A 16,580-nucleotide genomic window follows, 5' to 3' on the forward strand; every position below is an offset into this window, starting at 1 on the left:
TCTTGATAAATAAAATAAGTATCGAATAAAATTACTTATTTCTTGATAAATTATATTCATTGCTTTAAAAGAAAATATACGTGTGTATAATATAATACAACATGTGATCGATTCGAAAAGTTTCTGATATTTACAAATAAAGATATATTTTACAACGTCAATTCCTAACGGTACATGTGTCAAATAAATGTACAAGTATGCAATGTTACTTTAGCTGCAATAGGCAAACGTTGAACGCCACTCGTTACCAATTTTATTAGTATCGTCAGTTAGATTTAAATTGCATTGCTATTTATCTCACTAGCTTATACAAAATGTCTAATAAAAATTATCGAATTGCAAAAAAAAAACGATACAATAAAGTTGATTAAATTAGAAAGACATATAGATTGATAAATAAATATTACATAATAATATTGATAAAAATTCTACACGTGAGAGACTGTGTACACGTGAGAGGATACATATGTGAAATTTCATTTGTCTTTGACGGTTGTCTTTTAACAGCCTTTAACTTTTAGTGATAATTTACCAATTCAGAGGATCTTCTGGTACTTCAGACTGTAGTAGGCACGAGTATGATAGCTGTAATGTCTGGACGTGAGTCTCATGTTAGTGATGTACTTCATGTCGGCCGATCGTTTGAAGCTTTTGTCTACATTCTTCTCATCGTAGGTCCTCATAGCCCTTTCTGCCCATTCCTGAGCTCTAGGCGGTTCGCGGTATATACCCTTCTGCCTCGAATCAAGATAATCGATCACGTCGTTGTAATAGTTCTTCCTGTCGGATAAAAAAGATTATACTGAGATCCAAGTATCGACAGACAATTTCAGTTGTAATTTCAATTACAAATCTTCGATCGTGTTACTGCATGTGCCCAGTCTTTTATACTGTAATTTTACAATTATAATTATATAGAAGCAATTGAGATATTCTTCTCGTCGCTCGTAATATTTAAAACATAAAAAAGTATCGTTTAAACCAAGCTCGACTTAAGCCACCCTGTTACCGATATGCATGCTTATTTTAGTTGCGTTAATCACGTAATTAAAAAGTTTACCTGTAATCGTAAAGATACGCGTAATTGAGGAACAGTGGTCGGACCCAGTGATGATTGTAATGAGGTGGCTCGAGCTTTAACAATTTCAGGACCGGTTTCTCGGTGGCAGGAGCTCCCTCGGCAGGAGCACCTTCCGCTGCACCGTCGGCCGCTGCCGGAGCGGGCTCCTCCGCGTCCCACGGCGCTGGTTCATCATCCCACATCGTAGTCTCGTTATATATTCACTTCGTTATAGGAATTATCTGTAAATAATTACGTGTTGGAAGCGTGCAAATATTAAATATAAGTAAATAAAAAAATGATTCTGTCATCTTTAGATTATCACAATTACATTGACTTGATAAACAATTAGACATTATTCCTTTGTTAGTTTATTTCTTGGTAATATCGGTTTGTTCTTCATGTCTTTAAAACCTATCACTTTTCGTAAATCTTTTTTTTTGGTTTCCATTGCTTATCGCGTTCAAATTAATTTTAATTCTCGATCGGATTTATTTAGCCGATTGAGCATATCCACCATGTGATGAAATGGACCATCGTAAGACAACAAACGTTGGCTGAGGTATCAACTGATATTTGTGGCGAAATCGAATGCCATACTCTCCAAGCTATAACGTTCAAACGTCTTGGCTAACAACTGGATTCATACATAAATACCCTTCCAATCATATTCATTATCATTTAATTGTTTGTTATTAATAAACATTAATAAGCATCAAAAATGTAAAATAATTACGATTTGATAAGCAATAAAAAAACGTATTGTTTTTACAGCATCTTGATGAGAGTATACAGTTGGAAAATTTGTATTAAATTTAACATATAATATCGCATGTTCCGAAACGTTTTTCTCTAATTTTTATCTTAATTTGACACAAGATGAATGTGTTAGAAAGTAACACAAATATTATGTACAAAATTAACACCAAAAATGTAACACTTTGTTATAATTAGAAATTGTGGTGAAGCATATTTTTCAGTAAAATTAACGTGTTGACACATACATTTCATTTATTTATATTGGAGTTAACGTTTTAAAATGATATTATTTTTATATTATTTGTCTATTTACCTATAAATTTGATTATTTTGATTAAGAAAAGTTGAATATTTAACACAAAATATTTAAACAACATAATCAAAATTATATTTGAGCTGATAAAGATTCTATAAATCAAAACTGTTCCACACACAAAAAAAAACAATTTTACTGCAGTATAAAAAAATTTAGTTAGATACAGATCAGAAAATAATTTTATGTTGGGCCATCAAAATAGTTATGTAGGACAACCAAGTATGATAATTTTGCCATAAACAGTTTTGAAATTTTATCCACCAAGTTAAACATTCTAAACAATTTTTTAAATAGTCCAGTATAATTATTTTCAGATTTGTATTTTAGCAAAACGTTTATTCTTTCCGTGCAATTACTAAGAATAAAATTATGAATTTCTAACTAACGTATCTTTGATTATTGCTCGTCTCAGGGTTTCATTTCCTTTATTAATATTTCAACATAATCACATTATGTTAAATTAACACTTGGGGAGAGGGAGACATTAAAAATTCAACATCAAAAGTCTTAACAAGAACCGTTTTTAGCACAAGTACGAAACGTTTTCTACTTTGCGAATAATTTCTCTTCTTCTATCAGTTGTACTTATAAGAGATTATAAACGAAGAAACATGTCTGGCGCAAAGATGAAAGATATATATCATGCCCAAAACGATAGGTATCAAAATCTGCAGATGTATCCAATTTCATCGCACAGACGCTCTCATATAAAAGCACAAACGGCGAGAAACGATTTCACTGCGAAAACAGTCGTTCACTGCATCTCTTCCCCGCCGGTGCGTGATGCAGCTGGGAATCCTCCGAGGGCACGATGAGGTACCAACCTGCTCTTGATTTCGCACTCGCGCGTACTGCGAAAAAATGTTCGGCCCTTCTGCACGCCGCTTGATCTCGCCTCGCCTCCACTCCCCGTGCATCTTGTCTTGTTTCGCTTTTATTTTAGCAACATCTTCCACACCCCGCTCGTCCCTTTGAAGGTGCGCGCCCCTGCCATGGTGAGGAGGGGACGATTTGGCACGCAATCGGAGACAATCATTAGCGTTGCAACAATTTCTGTCTTTCTCTTTTGTGTGTGTGTGTGTACGCACACGCACGTGCGTCGATAATTATCCCGCAATTAGCTGCGCGCTACGACGCTTGTCCTCGCGCCACTTCATGAACACGTTTGTTGACATTGAAAAGCGAAGATGACACCTTTAACTGAGAAATAAGGACGCCGGTGATCATCGAAATCGAGTTTCTGAGGAGATTTAAAATTAATATCATAACAGTTCGTGCCGAAATAAAATTAATATCATAAAATCCCCGTCAAAATAAAACTAATATGAAACGCATCCTAATTGCATCCTGAACTGATTGATTATCCGTCATACAGTTAAATTTCATCGCTCTCGTTCGTTTGCAGATTTCATGTCACGTCATGAAACCTTGAACGTAAGCAAGCAGAGTTTATTGTTTAGAATTTACTGATCGATTGTGGCTATTTATAGACAAATTACTGTGGCCCAATTAAAGATCTATGCGTATGGAATGATACAGTATAATTATTCGGCAACAACATTGACACGCTACCCTGGTTTACTTACTATAAATCACGCGGATTGTAACAAAATGGAACAATTAGACACGTATGAGCTTGAGATGTATATTTATGACAAAATGTGCTATAGATCACACATGCGATTCAATTTGAAATTAAATAAAATAAAAAAAGCTATAATGTGAAATGTACAAAATAGCTTTGTTTGTTAAAATAAGCGAATATTATTTGTCTGTTTGTCAAATTTATGTTAATAATATTACTTGAAAAGAAATCTGTTTTCTTCGTTAATAACGTGAGACTGATATTGTGGCAGTTTTGTTAGTAAATAACGAGTCGAAAACTCGTTATAATGGCAAAGTAATATTACACCATTGATTAAATAATGTTCCTACTGACGTTAAATCCAATAGTAAAATATTAATACCATTGATCGAATGGTATTCCTATTGTCAGTCGACTTTGTGTCTCCGGCAGCTTCGAAATATCGTCAAAGTTATCCGAATAGCATAATACCACAAGAGCTATCAAGAGGTAACATGGTTAGCCGCGTCTTGCGAGATCGTCGAAAAATCGTTGAAGTTATCCGAGGAACATGTTGAGCAAAGAAGTCAACTAAGAATCGCCGGGTGGCGCGCGCGGTGGCGTGGCCTAGTGGAGGGGGTTGGCTCGTAGCTGCGCGCTCATTGGCAGCCGCTCCCACCTCAGGCCGCATTAGTAGTCACGCCCTCGACCAATAAGAGCATCGAGCCATTGCCCCTCTTTTCGCGTGGGCGTTGATTAATTGGCGCGGTTGGAGTCACGTGGTATCGTATCGAACGACCTCTTCGCTCAACATGTATTCCTGATACCTTTTGATATTTTTCGAAGCTCTCGGGAGACGCGGTTTTAACGTAGCCACCTAGATTCACACCTCTTGCTCTAACATGTTCCTTGGATAACTCTGACGATTTTTCGCAGCTCGAGAAACTGTTGCGTAATCTATAGCTTCGCTATCTTTTAACATTTCTTATTATTGTATCATTTCTCTTATAATTATGATCGTATTTAGATGAACGTTCCTGAGAGATTCTAATTTAAATGCTTTTGTCGCACAGCACACGTCGCTTTTTCAATTCTAAATATTTATGTTTTATTAAATATAAATATTACAGAATCTAAATAATATTACTAATTACATTTTAATATAATATAATAAAGAAAATTATAAATATTATAGGCCAGCACAAGCCCAAAAATTTATTTGTGGTGATGTTTTGTTATAAATACTGCAGAATTTAATTAATATAATAAAAATTAAATAAATATTGTATTAATTTAATATTAATACTGTCATGAAGCCTACACAGGTGTTAAAAAGACGTTCTAATGACCATGTTCATCAATATAGATTAATTTTGATCTCAGTTTAATTCATTCTGCGTCATTTTTTTAGTATTTAAAAAAATAAATAGTGAAAAATATTAACAAAAATATTAAGAGTGAAAGATAGTTTTGCATCATGTGTACTGCGATCAAAATTAATTTACATTGATAGAAGTGAACATAAATGTATTTGATAAAAGACACAAGTCTCAAAGAAAAAACGTTCAAGATTTTTATACGTCCGAAATAACATTTCCAGCAGTTTTTTTTTTCGAATTATGGTGCTGCGCGAATATCTAGAATAATCTAGATACTTTAACGTTGGAGGCCCAGTGTTTTACACGCGAGTGTAAAGAGGTTATCTTTGGAGTCTTCCCAACGCCGTGTTGTAAAACGAGCATGCGACGCACGTGATTGCGACCCGACGTTAAAGTTAGCGATAAATATAAACTGACAGCCGCGAATGGAGTGCATCACGAATTAAATATTTTGAATCGGCGCCGTTAATCGCAATGCTATCAACGACGATGCTCCGGCGAGCTCTGTCCGGTAAAACGACGTTCTGCTTGGCTCGTTTGTTATCCTCGAGACAGGTAAACAAATTCTCTGATTCCACTGCCGCGAGAGATGAGAGTAGCGGTACGTCGAATACCGCGAATGAGTTGCAGAACGAACCTGCCGCGGGCAACGTTGAGATTCCTTCGGGCGAGGAGAACGTTTCTCGCCTCCTGAAGGAGGCTGCCACTTACAGCGATGCCAAGGACACGAGCTGGATGACGAATCCTTACCCGGCTGACGCCCCGACCTCCGTCGAGGCTGAGCCTGCCAAGCCGAAAATCGATCCTCTAGGCACTTGCATTGTGCTCTTTCCAGGACAGGGTACCATTAAAGTTGGCATGGTGCAAAAGTACTTGCGTTTTCCACAGGCGAGAGAATTGTTCGAGATAGCCAATGAGATTCTAAACTACAACCTACTGAAACTCTGCCTGAATGGCCCTCAGGAGAAGCTGGACGAGACCCGCTACAATCAGCCAGCCACAGTGGTGAGTTCACTGGCTGCGCTGGAGCAACTCCGAGAGGAAAGGCCCAGGGTATTTGAAACGTGTAAAGCAACTGCAGGCTATAGCGTAGGGGAACTGACTGCCCTGATCTTCTCAGGCGCTCTAACCTTCGAGGATGGCATCAGACTGGTTTCTGTGAGAGGCGCTGCAATGCAGTACGCCTCTGACAAGTTTCCTCAGGGAATGCTATCGGTCCACTGCACTCCACAGGCTAGGTTATCGGAGGCGTGCAAGGACGCTCAGAAGTGGGCACAAGATTGTGGTGTGGAGGTGCCAGTTTGTCAGTAAGGATCCTTTTATGCATTCATAAATTATACTTTTCTATACACACAAAAAGAAAGTTGTTTATCAAGTTTTCATCTTATTTAACTTGAATACATAAATATTTGAAGTAGAGAAATTTAATTAAATTGAAAGATTTAGTCAAATTAATATTTTTTTTCTATGTATTTTTTTGCATATATGTAATCAAATTGTATTCTTACAAATTTGACTTTAATTTATAAATGCTTAATACAGATGTGGTATTTCGTTAGATATTATGAAAAGAATTGTTTCAGGGTGGCAATATATTTGTATACTCAATCAAAGATCCTGGCTGGAAATAATGAGGCTCTCGAGTACATAGAGAAGAATGCGAATAAATACGGACTTTCAAAGTTGACCAGGTTGCCAGTGTCGGGTGCGTTCCACACGAAATTGATGGAACCAGCACTTAAGTCCTTCGGCAAGATGCTCCACACATTAGAATTCAACGAATTTAGATGTCGGGTCTATTCCAATTACAAGGGACATGAGTACGGCAACACGGCGTTAATTAGGAAGTACTTACCGAAGCAAATCGTCTCACCCGTGAGATGGGAGCAGAGCATGCAGCTGCTGTACAACAGATCTCCGGGAACAGCCTTCCCGCGCACCTTCGATGTAGGATCCAGAGGAAGAATGTCGATGATCTTAAAGTTAATTAATGCAAAGGCACACGAGCACTGTATAGTCGTGTAGTCTCTTTTGTATTTTTTAACAATATCAAAAGAAAATCTGAAAAGATACTTGACATTATTTTGTACATATAGGCCTAGTTTACACCGAGCACTTAATATGCGTACTAACTCGTAATTTTCTATTAAATTATCTTGCTTTCGACAATGTGTGTATATATGATACATATATTTAATTATCTCGATTCATATTGTACCAGCTTAGTATATTATTCTTTAAATTCATTAGTCGAAATTAAGATAATTTAATAGAAAATTACTAATTAGTACGTGTATCAAGTGCTCGGTGTAAACTAGGCCATACTTGTTGATTAACTTTATTACTCCAATTATGACATGCGGAAATAAAGAGGATCAAAATTATATTAGATATGAAAAGCATATTTCTATTTATTGAAATATAAATTTTACGTTATTTTATACATGCTCGTTAACTATAAACTTTATCACAATATTGTTTGAATGTTGATAATTTTTAAGTTAATGTAAAGGTGCACTGTAGAGAGTGTCATCTAGTTTCTTATATTGTTTAATAATACCAGAAGAAAGTATACTTGTTGATTAACTTTATTACTTTAATTTTGTTGTAACAAATTTTAAAACAGCGATTATTAAACAGTTTATATATGACTTATAGTAATTATTTTTTGCATTGGTGCAATCAATATTTAACGTAAAATATTATTTTAAAATAACTTGCTTGAATAGATGCGCAAACGCTTTGATGACATATCTTATATATTTACGTCTGATTGGCTGACATTGAGGTTTGTTGTGATTCATACCAACTATACCCAAAGTGTTTGGAAGAAGTTGGAAGTTGGACACCCTGTTTTCTCTCATAATTCATGACGCATGGTAATGCGCGGTATCTGCCGGTATCGGTGAATCGTACGTCTAAAATAATTAATCTAGCCGCATTATGAAGCTAGTAAGGTACGTAAGATACACGAAAAATTATCTAGGAGACGTTGCAAGCAAGTTGAATTTTTTACACTAATAATGTGTTATCTGCATACTTTCCGCGGAAACTGTAAACGCGTGATTCGTGCGTGCAACCTAACCTATACTTTAAGAGCGTTTTGCGCGCAAAACATTTATATTCCTCGAAGGATTAACGTTTTATTGCTTTTGCAGATTTTTGATGAAACTCAGTCACGAGACTGTGACGATAGAATTAAAAAATGGTACTCAAGTCACAGGCACAATTACAGGTACGTCAAAGCGATGTTTTATTATTGTTGACGTCAGATTAAAAATTAAGATTTGTGTGGCTGTTTAAAATTAATCATACAATTGGGATGGCCAATTATTTTATAATTAAAAATTCTTAATTTTCAATTTTGTTTTCTTGGTTTTGGGATCTTATTTTGGCCTCAGAAATCTAATAGTGAGTTTACAATGAGTCTGTAGTCAATAGTTTTGAGCTACAATCGGTGAGTCGAAAGCGAATCAGAAATGTAATCAGTAAGTTGGAATCAGTGAGTTGATATAATTGACCAACAGCCAACTTCTGACTAATGACTACTGATTACCTGATTACTTTATCAATCAAATGCTTTGAAGCTAGGCGAAGCACAAAGCTCACATGTGTAATTATCCTTCTATTGTTGTTATTGTTGCATCTCACATTGTAAAAATGAATCTATACAATCTAAAAATAATTAAAGTTTTTCTGAAAAATCACTGTTCTCTCTTTTAATCGAATCAAATGATTTACTTTATGATTAACAACTCATTGTGTCTTGTTCATTGTAAACAACTTATCAACCTTTGATAAAAAACAACTTATTGACCTTTGATGAAAAAAAATCTTTTATTATTGGGTTAGAGTTTGGAGGTTGATATGCTTGTATATATTGAGAAAAAAATACTTAAAAAATTTATTTGTAGAATATAAATTTATTTTATTGAAATAAGTATTTAAATACGACAGAACAAAATTTTATTCTTAGCAAATAAATCAATAAAGAAAAATGAGATACATTTCAGAGAAATGTTTATTTTATCAATTATAATTAATTTCTTTACAACCAATAAATTATCAAAGAAAATGTCACAAATAACATTTGTTTGCTAATTTACATTTCTGTGAAATATATCTTATTTCAGTCAAATATAATTTTTATTAATTAGTTTACTTGCTAGGAATAAAATTTTATTTTGTCGTATTTAAATAAAGTTATTTCAGTGAAATAAATTTATATATCATAAATGAATTTTTGAGCATTTTTTGGTTAATGAAAAACACAGTTGTTTCTGACTTTGAAGTAAAAAAAAACCAAGAAAAAATGTTTCTTTTATAAAAAAAAATTGGACAAAATAATAAAATAATGATGTAGAATTTATTATTATTTTTTTAATATTTAGCATTAAAACGTTTGATATTATAATGCCCTTATTTCGATTTACTAATTACTAATTTTTTTTTTAGTTTTTTTACTCAAAGTTCTAGTGTCTCCAATTATTTTCTTTTCTAAGAATCTATCCATCCTACTCGGCTAGTACGAGCTTCAAATAAAATAAAATTAAAAATTTGATGTTATTTAATGTTAAAAATGATCTAAAGTCTTGTTTTATAATAATTAAATTATTTTATTAAATTCTGTTTGCCACTATTAAAAAATTTTTATTTTTGACTGTAGATTCTTATAAAACAATATTATTATCAAATGATTCTATAGTCTAAGTTTCATTGAGCAAGTAGTTTACAGAATAAAAGATAATGCCCAAATAGGCTACAAAGGATTAATAAAGCAAGAATATATAATATAAGCTACAGAATTAATTATAAATTTTTTTTTTAGGCGTTGACGTTGCAATGAACACACATCTGAAAACGGTGAAAATGACAATAAAGAATCGCGAGCCCATACAGTTAGAAACTCTCAGTTTACGGGGCAACAACATCAGATATTACATATTGCCTGATTCCCTTCCTCTGGAAACGTTGCTAATAGATGATACACCAAAGGCTAAGGCTAAGAAGAAGGAAGCTGCGAGAGGTATATAGCATATATAATATATATTAATAATCCTTTCATTGCTATGAATGTAAATCTTACGCCACGATCACAATTTATAAATGTTTAAATATTTGCTTTTAATACAAAGAAATGTTCAAAAAACATGCAATCCATTCAAATAATTTGAAAATCTTAAACATAAATTATGTGAAATGAATCTGAGACCCAAGCAATACAAGTAGTTTTCACATGAAACAACACACTTTATTCCACATCTACTTTTAATAATAATAATAAAATTATTAATATTGAAGCCATAAGCAATATTCTGCACTCGCTCATTGCATTTATTAAAGATATTTGGCACTGAAAGGATTAATTCAATAAATATTAATCAGATTATTTTTTTAAGATCAGCTGACCAAAAATACTTTCTTTTTATATTATCTTTTTTTACTAATTAATAACAATTTTCTTTAGTTATAAATCATTTGTTTGTAGGTGCTGCTCGCGGCAGAGGACGTGGCGCCAGGGGTGGAAGAGGTGGCAGGGGTGGCCGAGGTAGAGGAAGGGGCAGGCGATAGTGATATTCAACATATTCTTCATATTTTTTCCATACTTTCAACATACAAACTTTTCTATGTGAAAACGATCATTATTCAGATAATTTTATAAGAACTTATCTACAAATCTGTTCTCTGAATGTAGTCCCGATACTAAAAGTTTCAACGTGGTACAAAGATAACATAAACATCTATTTTTATTTAATTGTAACATACATTGATATAGGCATTCCAATATTTTAATCTTATATTCGATTTTATTTAATCAAAGAATTGCAGAAAGATTTGTAAAATTTATTCCAAGCATTATAATCATATATGTATGTACTTGCTGTATAATTATTTATATAGATTTTCATTGCAACGTGCTTTATTTAAAAAGAAGGAAAGAGAGAGCAATTTAAATTTTTCTATTATATTTTTTTTATTGTTCAAATCTATTAATTTGTTTTTCACAGTACTAATTACAATTTTTTTCAAAAGGAGTTAATAGAATCACTTTAGTACTTATAATAATACTTATTTCTTCACGCAATATCATTGTAATATCACGTAATTAGAGCAATGATAAAAATTTCTTTATAATTTAAATATAATGAAGATTTTCTGAATAAAAAAAAGCATTGATAAAAGCAGTCATTATTCTGTCTGTTCAGTTATTAAACCTATTCTATAATAATAGAAACATAAAATTGTAAAGCTGTAAGTTGATACCTCTTTCGCTATAACACAATGGGTTATTAATAAATTCCCGACAATCGTTACAGCAGTCTGCTCTTTCTGGCGTGTCCGAACTGCCGCCACTCGCTTCCCGTCGCAACACATAGTCTTGCTGTCGTGTTCTCTCAGAGCCATTTGTCTGGTTATACGAATTAAGAGTATTGTTGCTGATTTTCCAATATTACGTAATGCAATTCTGCAAATATTTGTACGAACTCAATTTTCTTTGAGAATATTGTGGTATATGCTTTGCAGAACGCCGTCAACTGCACGGTTTCCCATGGTACGTTTATGTGCAGATCTAAAGTCTGTTGCTCTCTAGTTCTTTCATTATCTAGTTTTCCTTATATCTGTAGAAATTAAGAGAAATATCTATGAGAAGATTAAAATTTTATCAGAAATAATGAAAATTATATTCTATTTTTTATTTTCAATATTATATTTTATTACTTTAATGCTAAAGTCAAATATATTTGCAATCTTAGTTCTATATTGTCAGTAAATATAATTTACATTTCTTGTATGGTCTATATTAAAAAGATTTGTTAATATAATGTAAACTATACGTAAATAATCTAAATATAATTTTGAAATTTTTAGTACAACATTGATCCAAATGTTTGAAAAATCTGGCAGTATCCTGACCTGAAAAAGTTCCTATGGGAATAAAGTCACACTTGGTTTTTACGTGACTAGTAAAACTCCCTCTGCTCGAAACTAGTCTCCAAAGAAAGATGTTACGTCTTTCACATGCCATTTTGCATGATCCATTGCAGCAGCCACTGATAACTTTTATCACTGCATGATGCCTCCAAAATGATCATATAGTATCACCTAATAAAGAAATAACATGTTAAATTATAAATAAGCAAGTGACTGATGAAAATTTCCTTCATAATTTTTATACAAATTAGAATATTTTTTTAAAATATTCAGTCTACATTTTTTCTTACAATTATTCATACATGTAAATTCTAAAATATTCTGAAATTTCCCATAATTAAAAAAAAAATAATTTTTTTAGATTTTATAACATTTTATTACAAATTTATAGAACAAAAAATCTTATTTCATAATTAACATATATAAAAAATTTTGAGAAAAGAACTGTTAGAATATGAAGTGTTTCAGTTCACACAAAGAATTTGAAAAAGTTTATAAGGTTGTACAGAAATTCTTAAAAATTCTGAGAAAAATAATTATCAAGGGAAGTTTGTTGTACGAAGCAGGTGTGAGGTTTAGCATGTATGTACCCGAATAACATAGTTCCAATCCAACCATCTTTCTTCAACAGGGCAGCTCCAGCTCTGAGATTAAATAGACCAGCATCGTACGGATTATCAGATAGAGCTTGCACATATTCAATAAGTGTCATAATGCAAATTGACATTGCACAATTCGCACACAAACAGTAACATACAAACTTTATATATTACAGATGAATTAATAGTATTTAACTATCTTTCTCCATTGGGAATTTATTCACAATCATCATTGAGTCTTCTAATTACAGAACATTATATAAATTGATATAAAATGATACTCTGACTTGAAAATGAGCAGAGATTACGAATGTTCCCAGCATCTATCAGTGAGGCAAAAATACTGTTAATACATATCATTTGTCAGTAAACTTACTTAAGTAAAATAATCTTATTATCCTGTGTGCTTTTTCTTTTACACAAACAACAAAATCGCATTATTTCGTTTCCCTTTTTTAAACACTTTTATAAGCTAAGTAACAAATTTCACCGCTGAACAGGTGTACAACAAATAATACGTCAAAGTGGCTTTAGTTGTTCGTTGTCAAGTACGATGTCGTCTGTACTCTCATGTTAGCATCATCTCTTTTATATAGGAATTTTAAATATATGCTCGGAACAGATTTTTTGTTTTTATTTTGCGTCTCACTTGGGACACGCGTCAACACTCGGAACAGACTGCGAGGAGAGATTAGGTTCTTACATGCACACAGCACGTGTCGCGCACTTTTAGTTTGGTTATTGGCCAAGAGATGGTTATCACCTTAATGATTATTCAAATTAAAAGCTTTATTTAAGCTAAAAGAAATTATATTACATTGTAATTTTGTGAAAAATTTTACAAATTGCATAGTTTTAATGTTATAATTGAAGTTTGTTATTAAATTTAATTTTATTGATTTTAGAGAAATTAAATTAATGATACAAACGTTTCTCCGTTTCTCGAAAGCGCTTGCTTTCGGTATGGTTCATATATAAGAAAGAAGCACGGACTAGGCTTTCGGATCCTGGGGGCCAGGATCGGATAGTCTGCTACTGGTGAGGAAGATGTTCTCGTCTTAAACCATCCTTGTTTTCCTGCCGTTGCTGCGAACAACACCGAGTACTTTAATGTGGATCGTTTTATCTGATAGACGTTTGTACCCGGACCTCTTACAGATAAAATGATTTCTTGGAAGCATTCGATGTTTATCCCCAAGTGTGCAGCTCTTGTCATCTGGCCCAAGCTCCTTCATAGAGAATAAAGACTGTGCATGACACTTGTATATAAACAGCGTCTAGAATTAGGAATTAGCTAAACCCGCTATATAAGGGATGTAGCTAATTGATCAGCACACGTTAGATCTCAAATGCAACAAATTGTGATCAAAAACATTCCATAAACAATCACTGCCAGCAAAAAGACTGAAAGACACTGTAGTATAAGTTAATAGGGAGCTCCAAGGTGGTATCAGATTTGATGTACACTTTACTCAATCAGTACAGACTATCCATTTTTGCAAAAAATTACATCATTTTTTTTAAACATTAGTTATGATAAATGAATAAAATTGAATAAACTTAAGAAATATTCTTATTCAAAAGTTATCTGCTCAAAAATAAATATAAAATTTTAATCAAGTATTTACATACAACTTATGACTCATTTCTCCAAAATCAATGCTAAATAAAATAATGCTTTTTATATCGTAAGGTTTATACACAATCTATACTTGGAAAAAAAACTTAATACAGATTAATTTTGAATTATCATTGATATTACATGAGACAAAGTGTCAGACCATGTCAGCCTCTCGCATAACCCCCAACCTGGAGGAGCGGGGACTCTTCTGTAAGGGTTTCCATACCTTAGCCGAGGAGTGCCAGTTTTAGGGCGCCGGCAACTCGCCCTTTGCCCTCTTCTGTTAGCGTTACCCAGGGAGCACCACGGGGAGGTAGAAGTAGGACTTGCTAGGAAAGTGCTTTATGCGTCGTGCATGCCACACGTGCCTTTCAGAGTTTTTACGTTATGCATCTCTCGGCAAGATGCACAACCTCTGAGGCGCTCACTAGCCCTTTGCTCCCCAATATTCCAAGCTATTGCTTCTAAAAAATTACTTTTGATGCTCTATGATACAACAATCTAAAAATATATATCAATTAATAAAACACATGATTGGATCTGATTTTTTTAATACACTGTGTCGGTCACGTCGACCATCTTCGATTAATTTTAATCGCAATCAACAGTGTGACCAACAGCAAGACTTGAATGGCTTTTGGCAATACTGCTGATCGTTCTTAACTTATAATTTCTTCATGATATTCGTGTCTCTATGTGAAATACATTGCAAATACGTACAATGTATTTTACATAGATGTATATCACACAAAGATACGAATATTATGAAAAAATCATAAGTTAACAACGATCAGCAGTATTACCAAAAGCTATTCAAGTCTTGCTGTTGGTCACATTGTTGATTCCGATTACAAAATTAATCAGAGTTGGTTGAAATGGCCCGTCCGCTTTTGTTATACCCACGAACTTCAATGTACACTCGTGTAATCGTTCAACCACTTCTGTCAACATTTACGTGACATGAAACTACGAAGACTCGTGACAATGTAATTCGCACGTCGTTACTCGCGACGAATCCATCCCAAAATGTTCGCGCATGATTATGTGGAGGGCATCAAAAAGGCTGATCATCGACTGCGTACAGTTTGTCATTAGATGCGGCCGCAGTAATTTTGATGCGGATGACTTGGATGACATTTCGGATTACGACGTCCTGGATGTTCCTAGTAATGTAACGATAATTACCTCCGCAATGTTGCGAAAAATTCTTTTTTTTTTTTTTTAAGATTACGTTAATCAACTAGAAGAGCTATATTTTATCGCGTGATAAAAATAGGTAGAATGCAAAGTGATCGTTTCATTTTTGACACAAATGATTTTTGACACAAATGATCTTAACGCGAATGTTTACACAAATTTCCTTCTAATTGTATATAATTTGGAAAAAAATATTAGAAAAATTTATTTGACTGTTTATCAAACTGAAATTTTTTTTATTATAATAATTTCAAAGTAATTGAAGTTAACGAACTATCCGATTGATCAATTGTATTAATTTGATTACACGCTGAAATATTTATACAATATGCAAAATCGCAGTCAGAGAGACTTAAAAAAATAGGTACTTGTAGCAATCACGTGATGCATCTCAAGAGATAAATAAACCAAAGATATGTCACGCAGTTCACAAAATGCCGGGTATCGTAGTAGCGAACAAGAAATCGCGGGCGATTAATCTTGGCAACAAATAAAAGATCATCGTAGACTTTATTGTCTTGGCTCGCTCTCGGTTCTTGGCGGCGTAAACCGGGGTGGAAACGATCGATATTGCAGACTCGGGGTAGCTTTACGACGAGGCATGAAGTGCTTAAATGGACGGTTCAACGTCCTCGCAGTGCATTTTCAGCCGCAAACGTTCGGGCTGCCAAGGCAACCGCGCCAAGACGACCTCCAGCATCGACCGGACGCGCCGGGTTCGAGGAGGACCTCGCCGCCAGAAGTGGTAACCAAGGTGCTGCGGGCCCTCGAGGAGATGGGCGAGCCCGTAGGTCCGTCGGCGGTGGAGAAGATGCGCGGGGCTTCGTCAAAGCCTCTTGGGTCGCTGCTCCGCTCGGGAACACCGTCGACGAGAATGTCGAGCTAATAGATTCGCCACTTCGCAGTTTCAGCGACTTCTACTCTGATCCGTTTCCGGAGTTCTTGCTACCACTTTGGACCACTCGGGACCCCCGTAATTGTGAATTCCCAGAAGAAACGAACAATCCGCTCGTGTAGAATATTTGACATTTCGTTCTTGTGATTTTACCCTTTTTTCTTTCCTCTTCTCATATGGACGCTTAAGTTTTAATTGTATAATACTATTGTGTGCGCGTATAGAAATAAACTGCATGCTTGGAGAGATCCGGAGAC

At 34.1% G+C, this 16,580-nt stretch overlaps 4 protein-coding genes and 1 long non-coding RNA gene across 9 annotated transcripts; 3 read left to right on the forward strand and 2 right to left on the reverse strand.

Moving 5' to 3' along the window:
* Positions 1–104: 104 nt before the first annotated feature.
* On the reverse strand, positions 105–7,130 carry LOC105204083 (flightin). 3 transcript variants are annotated; one of them, XM_039450791.1, is made up of 4 exons: positions 6,934–7,130; positions 2,960–3,335; positions 1,061–1,302; positions 105–780 (listed from the first exon to the last, which is right to left on the reverse strand). In XM_039450791.1, exons 3-4 carry the CDS (start codon positions 1,261–1,263, stop codon positions 537–539), a joined length of 447 nt encoding a protein of 148 aa, XP_039306725.1. In that variant the 5' UTR covers positions 1,264–1,302; positions 2,960–3,335; positions 6,934–7,130; the 3' UTR covers positions 105–536. The 3 variants fall into 3 exon arrangements, with proteins under 3 accessions (XP_039306725.1, XP_039306726.1, XP_011171429.1); XM_039450792.1 differs by lacking the exon at positions 2,960–3,335 and having other exon boundaries at positions 6,934–7,015; XM_011173127.3 differs by lacking the exons at positions 2,960–3,335; positions 6,934–7,130 and adding an exon at positions 1,392–2,017.
* Positions 5,192–7,160, forward strand: LOC105204084 (probable malonyl-CoA-acyl carrier protein transacylase, mitochondrial). 2 transcript variants are annotated; one of them, XM_026134859.2, is made up of 3 exons: positions 5,192–5,633; positions 5,709–6,385; positions 6,662–7,160. In XM_026134859.2, exons 1-3 carry the CDS (start codon positions 5,553–5,555, stop codon positions 7,101–7,103), a joined length of 1,200 nt encoding a protein of 399 aa, XP_025990644.1. In that variant the 5' UTR covers positions 5,192–5,552; the 3' UTR covers positions 7,104–7,160. The 2 variants fall into 2 exon arrangements, with proteins under 2 accessions (XP_025990644.1, XP_011171431.1); XM_011173129.3 differs by having other exon boundaries at positions 5,193–6,385.
* Positions 7,161–7,893: 733 nt separating this feature from the next.
* On the forward strand, positions 7,894–11,701 carry LOC105204087 (probable small nuclear ribonucleoprotein Sm D1). The gene is made up of 4 exons (XM_011173130.3): positions 7,894–8,035; positions 8,237–8,313; positions 9,907–10,104; positions 10,567–11,701. Exons 1-4 carry the CDS (start codon positions 8,022–8,024, stop codon positions 10,647–10,649), a joined length of 372 nt encoding a protein of 123 aa, XP_011171432.1. The 5' UTR covers positions 7,894–8,021; the 3' UTR covers positions 10,650–11,701.
* Positions 11,028–14,694, reverse strand: LOC105204086. 2 transcript variants are annotated; one of them, XR_005575050.1, is made up of 4 exons: positions 12,602–14,694; positions 11,994–12,182; positions 11,343–11,698; positions 11,028–11,234 (listed from the first exon to the last, which is right to left on the reverse strand). It is a non-coding gene; the product is annotated as an uncharacterized LOC105204086 (long non-coding RNA). The 2 variants fall into 2 exon arrangements; XR_851196.3 differs by having other exon boundaries at positions 11,028–11,698; positions 12,602–14,693.
* Positions 14,695–14,958: 264 nt separating this feature from the next.
* On the forward strand, positions 14,959–16,567 carry LOC105204088. Its single transcript, XM_011173131.2, has 2 exons — positions 14,959–15,397; positions 16,067–16,567. The coding sequence occupies exons 1-2, from the start codon at positions 15,268–15,270 to the stop codon at positions 16,312–16,314; spliced, it is 378 nt and encodes a 125-aa protein (XP_011171433.1). The 5' UTR covers positions 14,959–15,267; the 3' UTR covers positions 16,315–16,567.
* Positions 16,568–16,580: the final 13 nt, after the last annotated feature.

This window comes from Solenopsis invicta, chromosome 6, assembly GCF_016802725.1.
Source record: "Solenopsis invicta isolate M01_SB chromosome 6, UNIL_Sinv_3.0, whole genome shotgun sequence".
Classification (NCBI taxonomy): domain Eukaryota; kingdom Metazoa; phylum Arthropoda; class Insecta; order Hymenoptera; family Formicidae; genus Solenopsis; species Solenopsis invicta.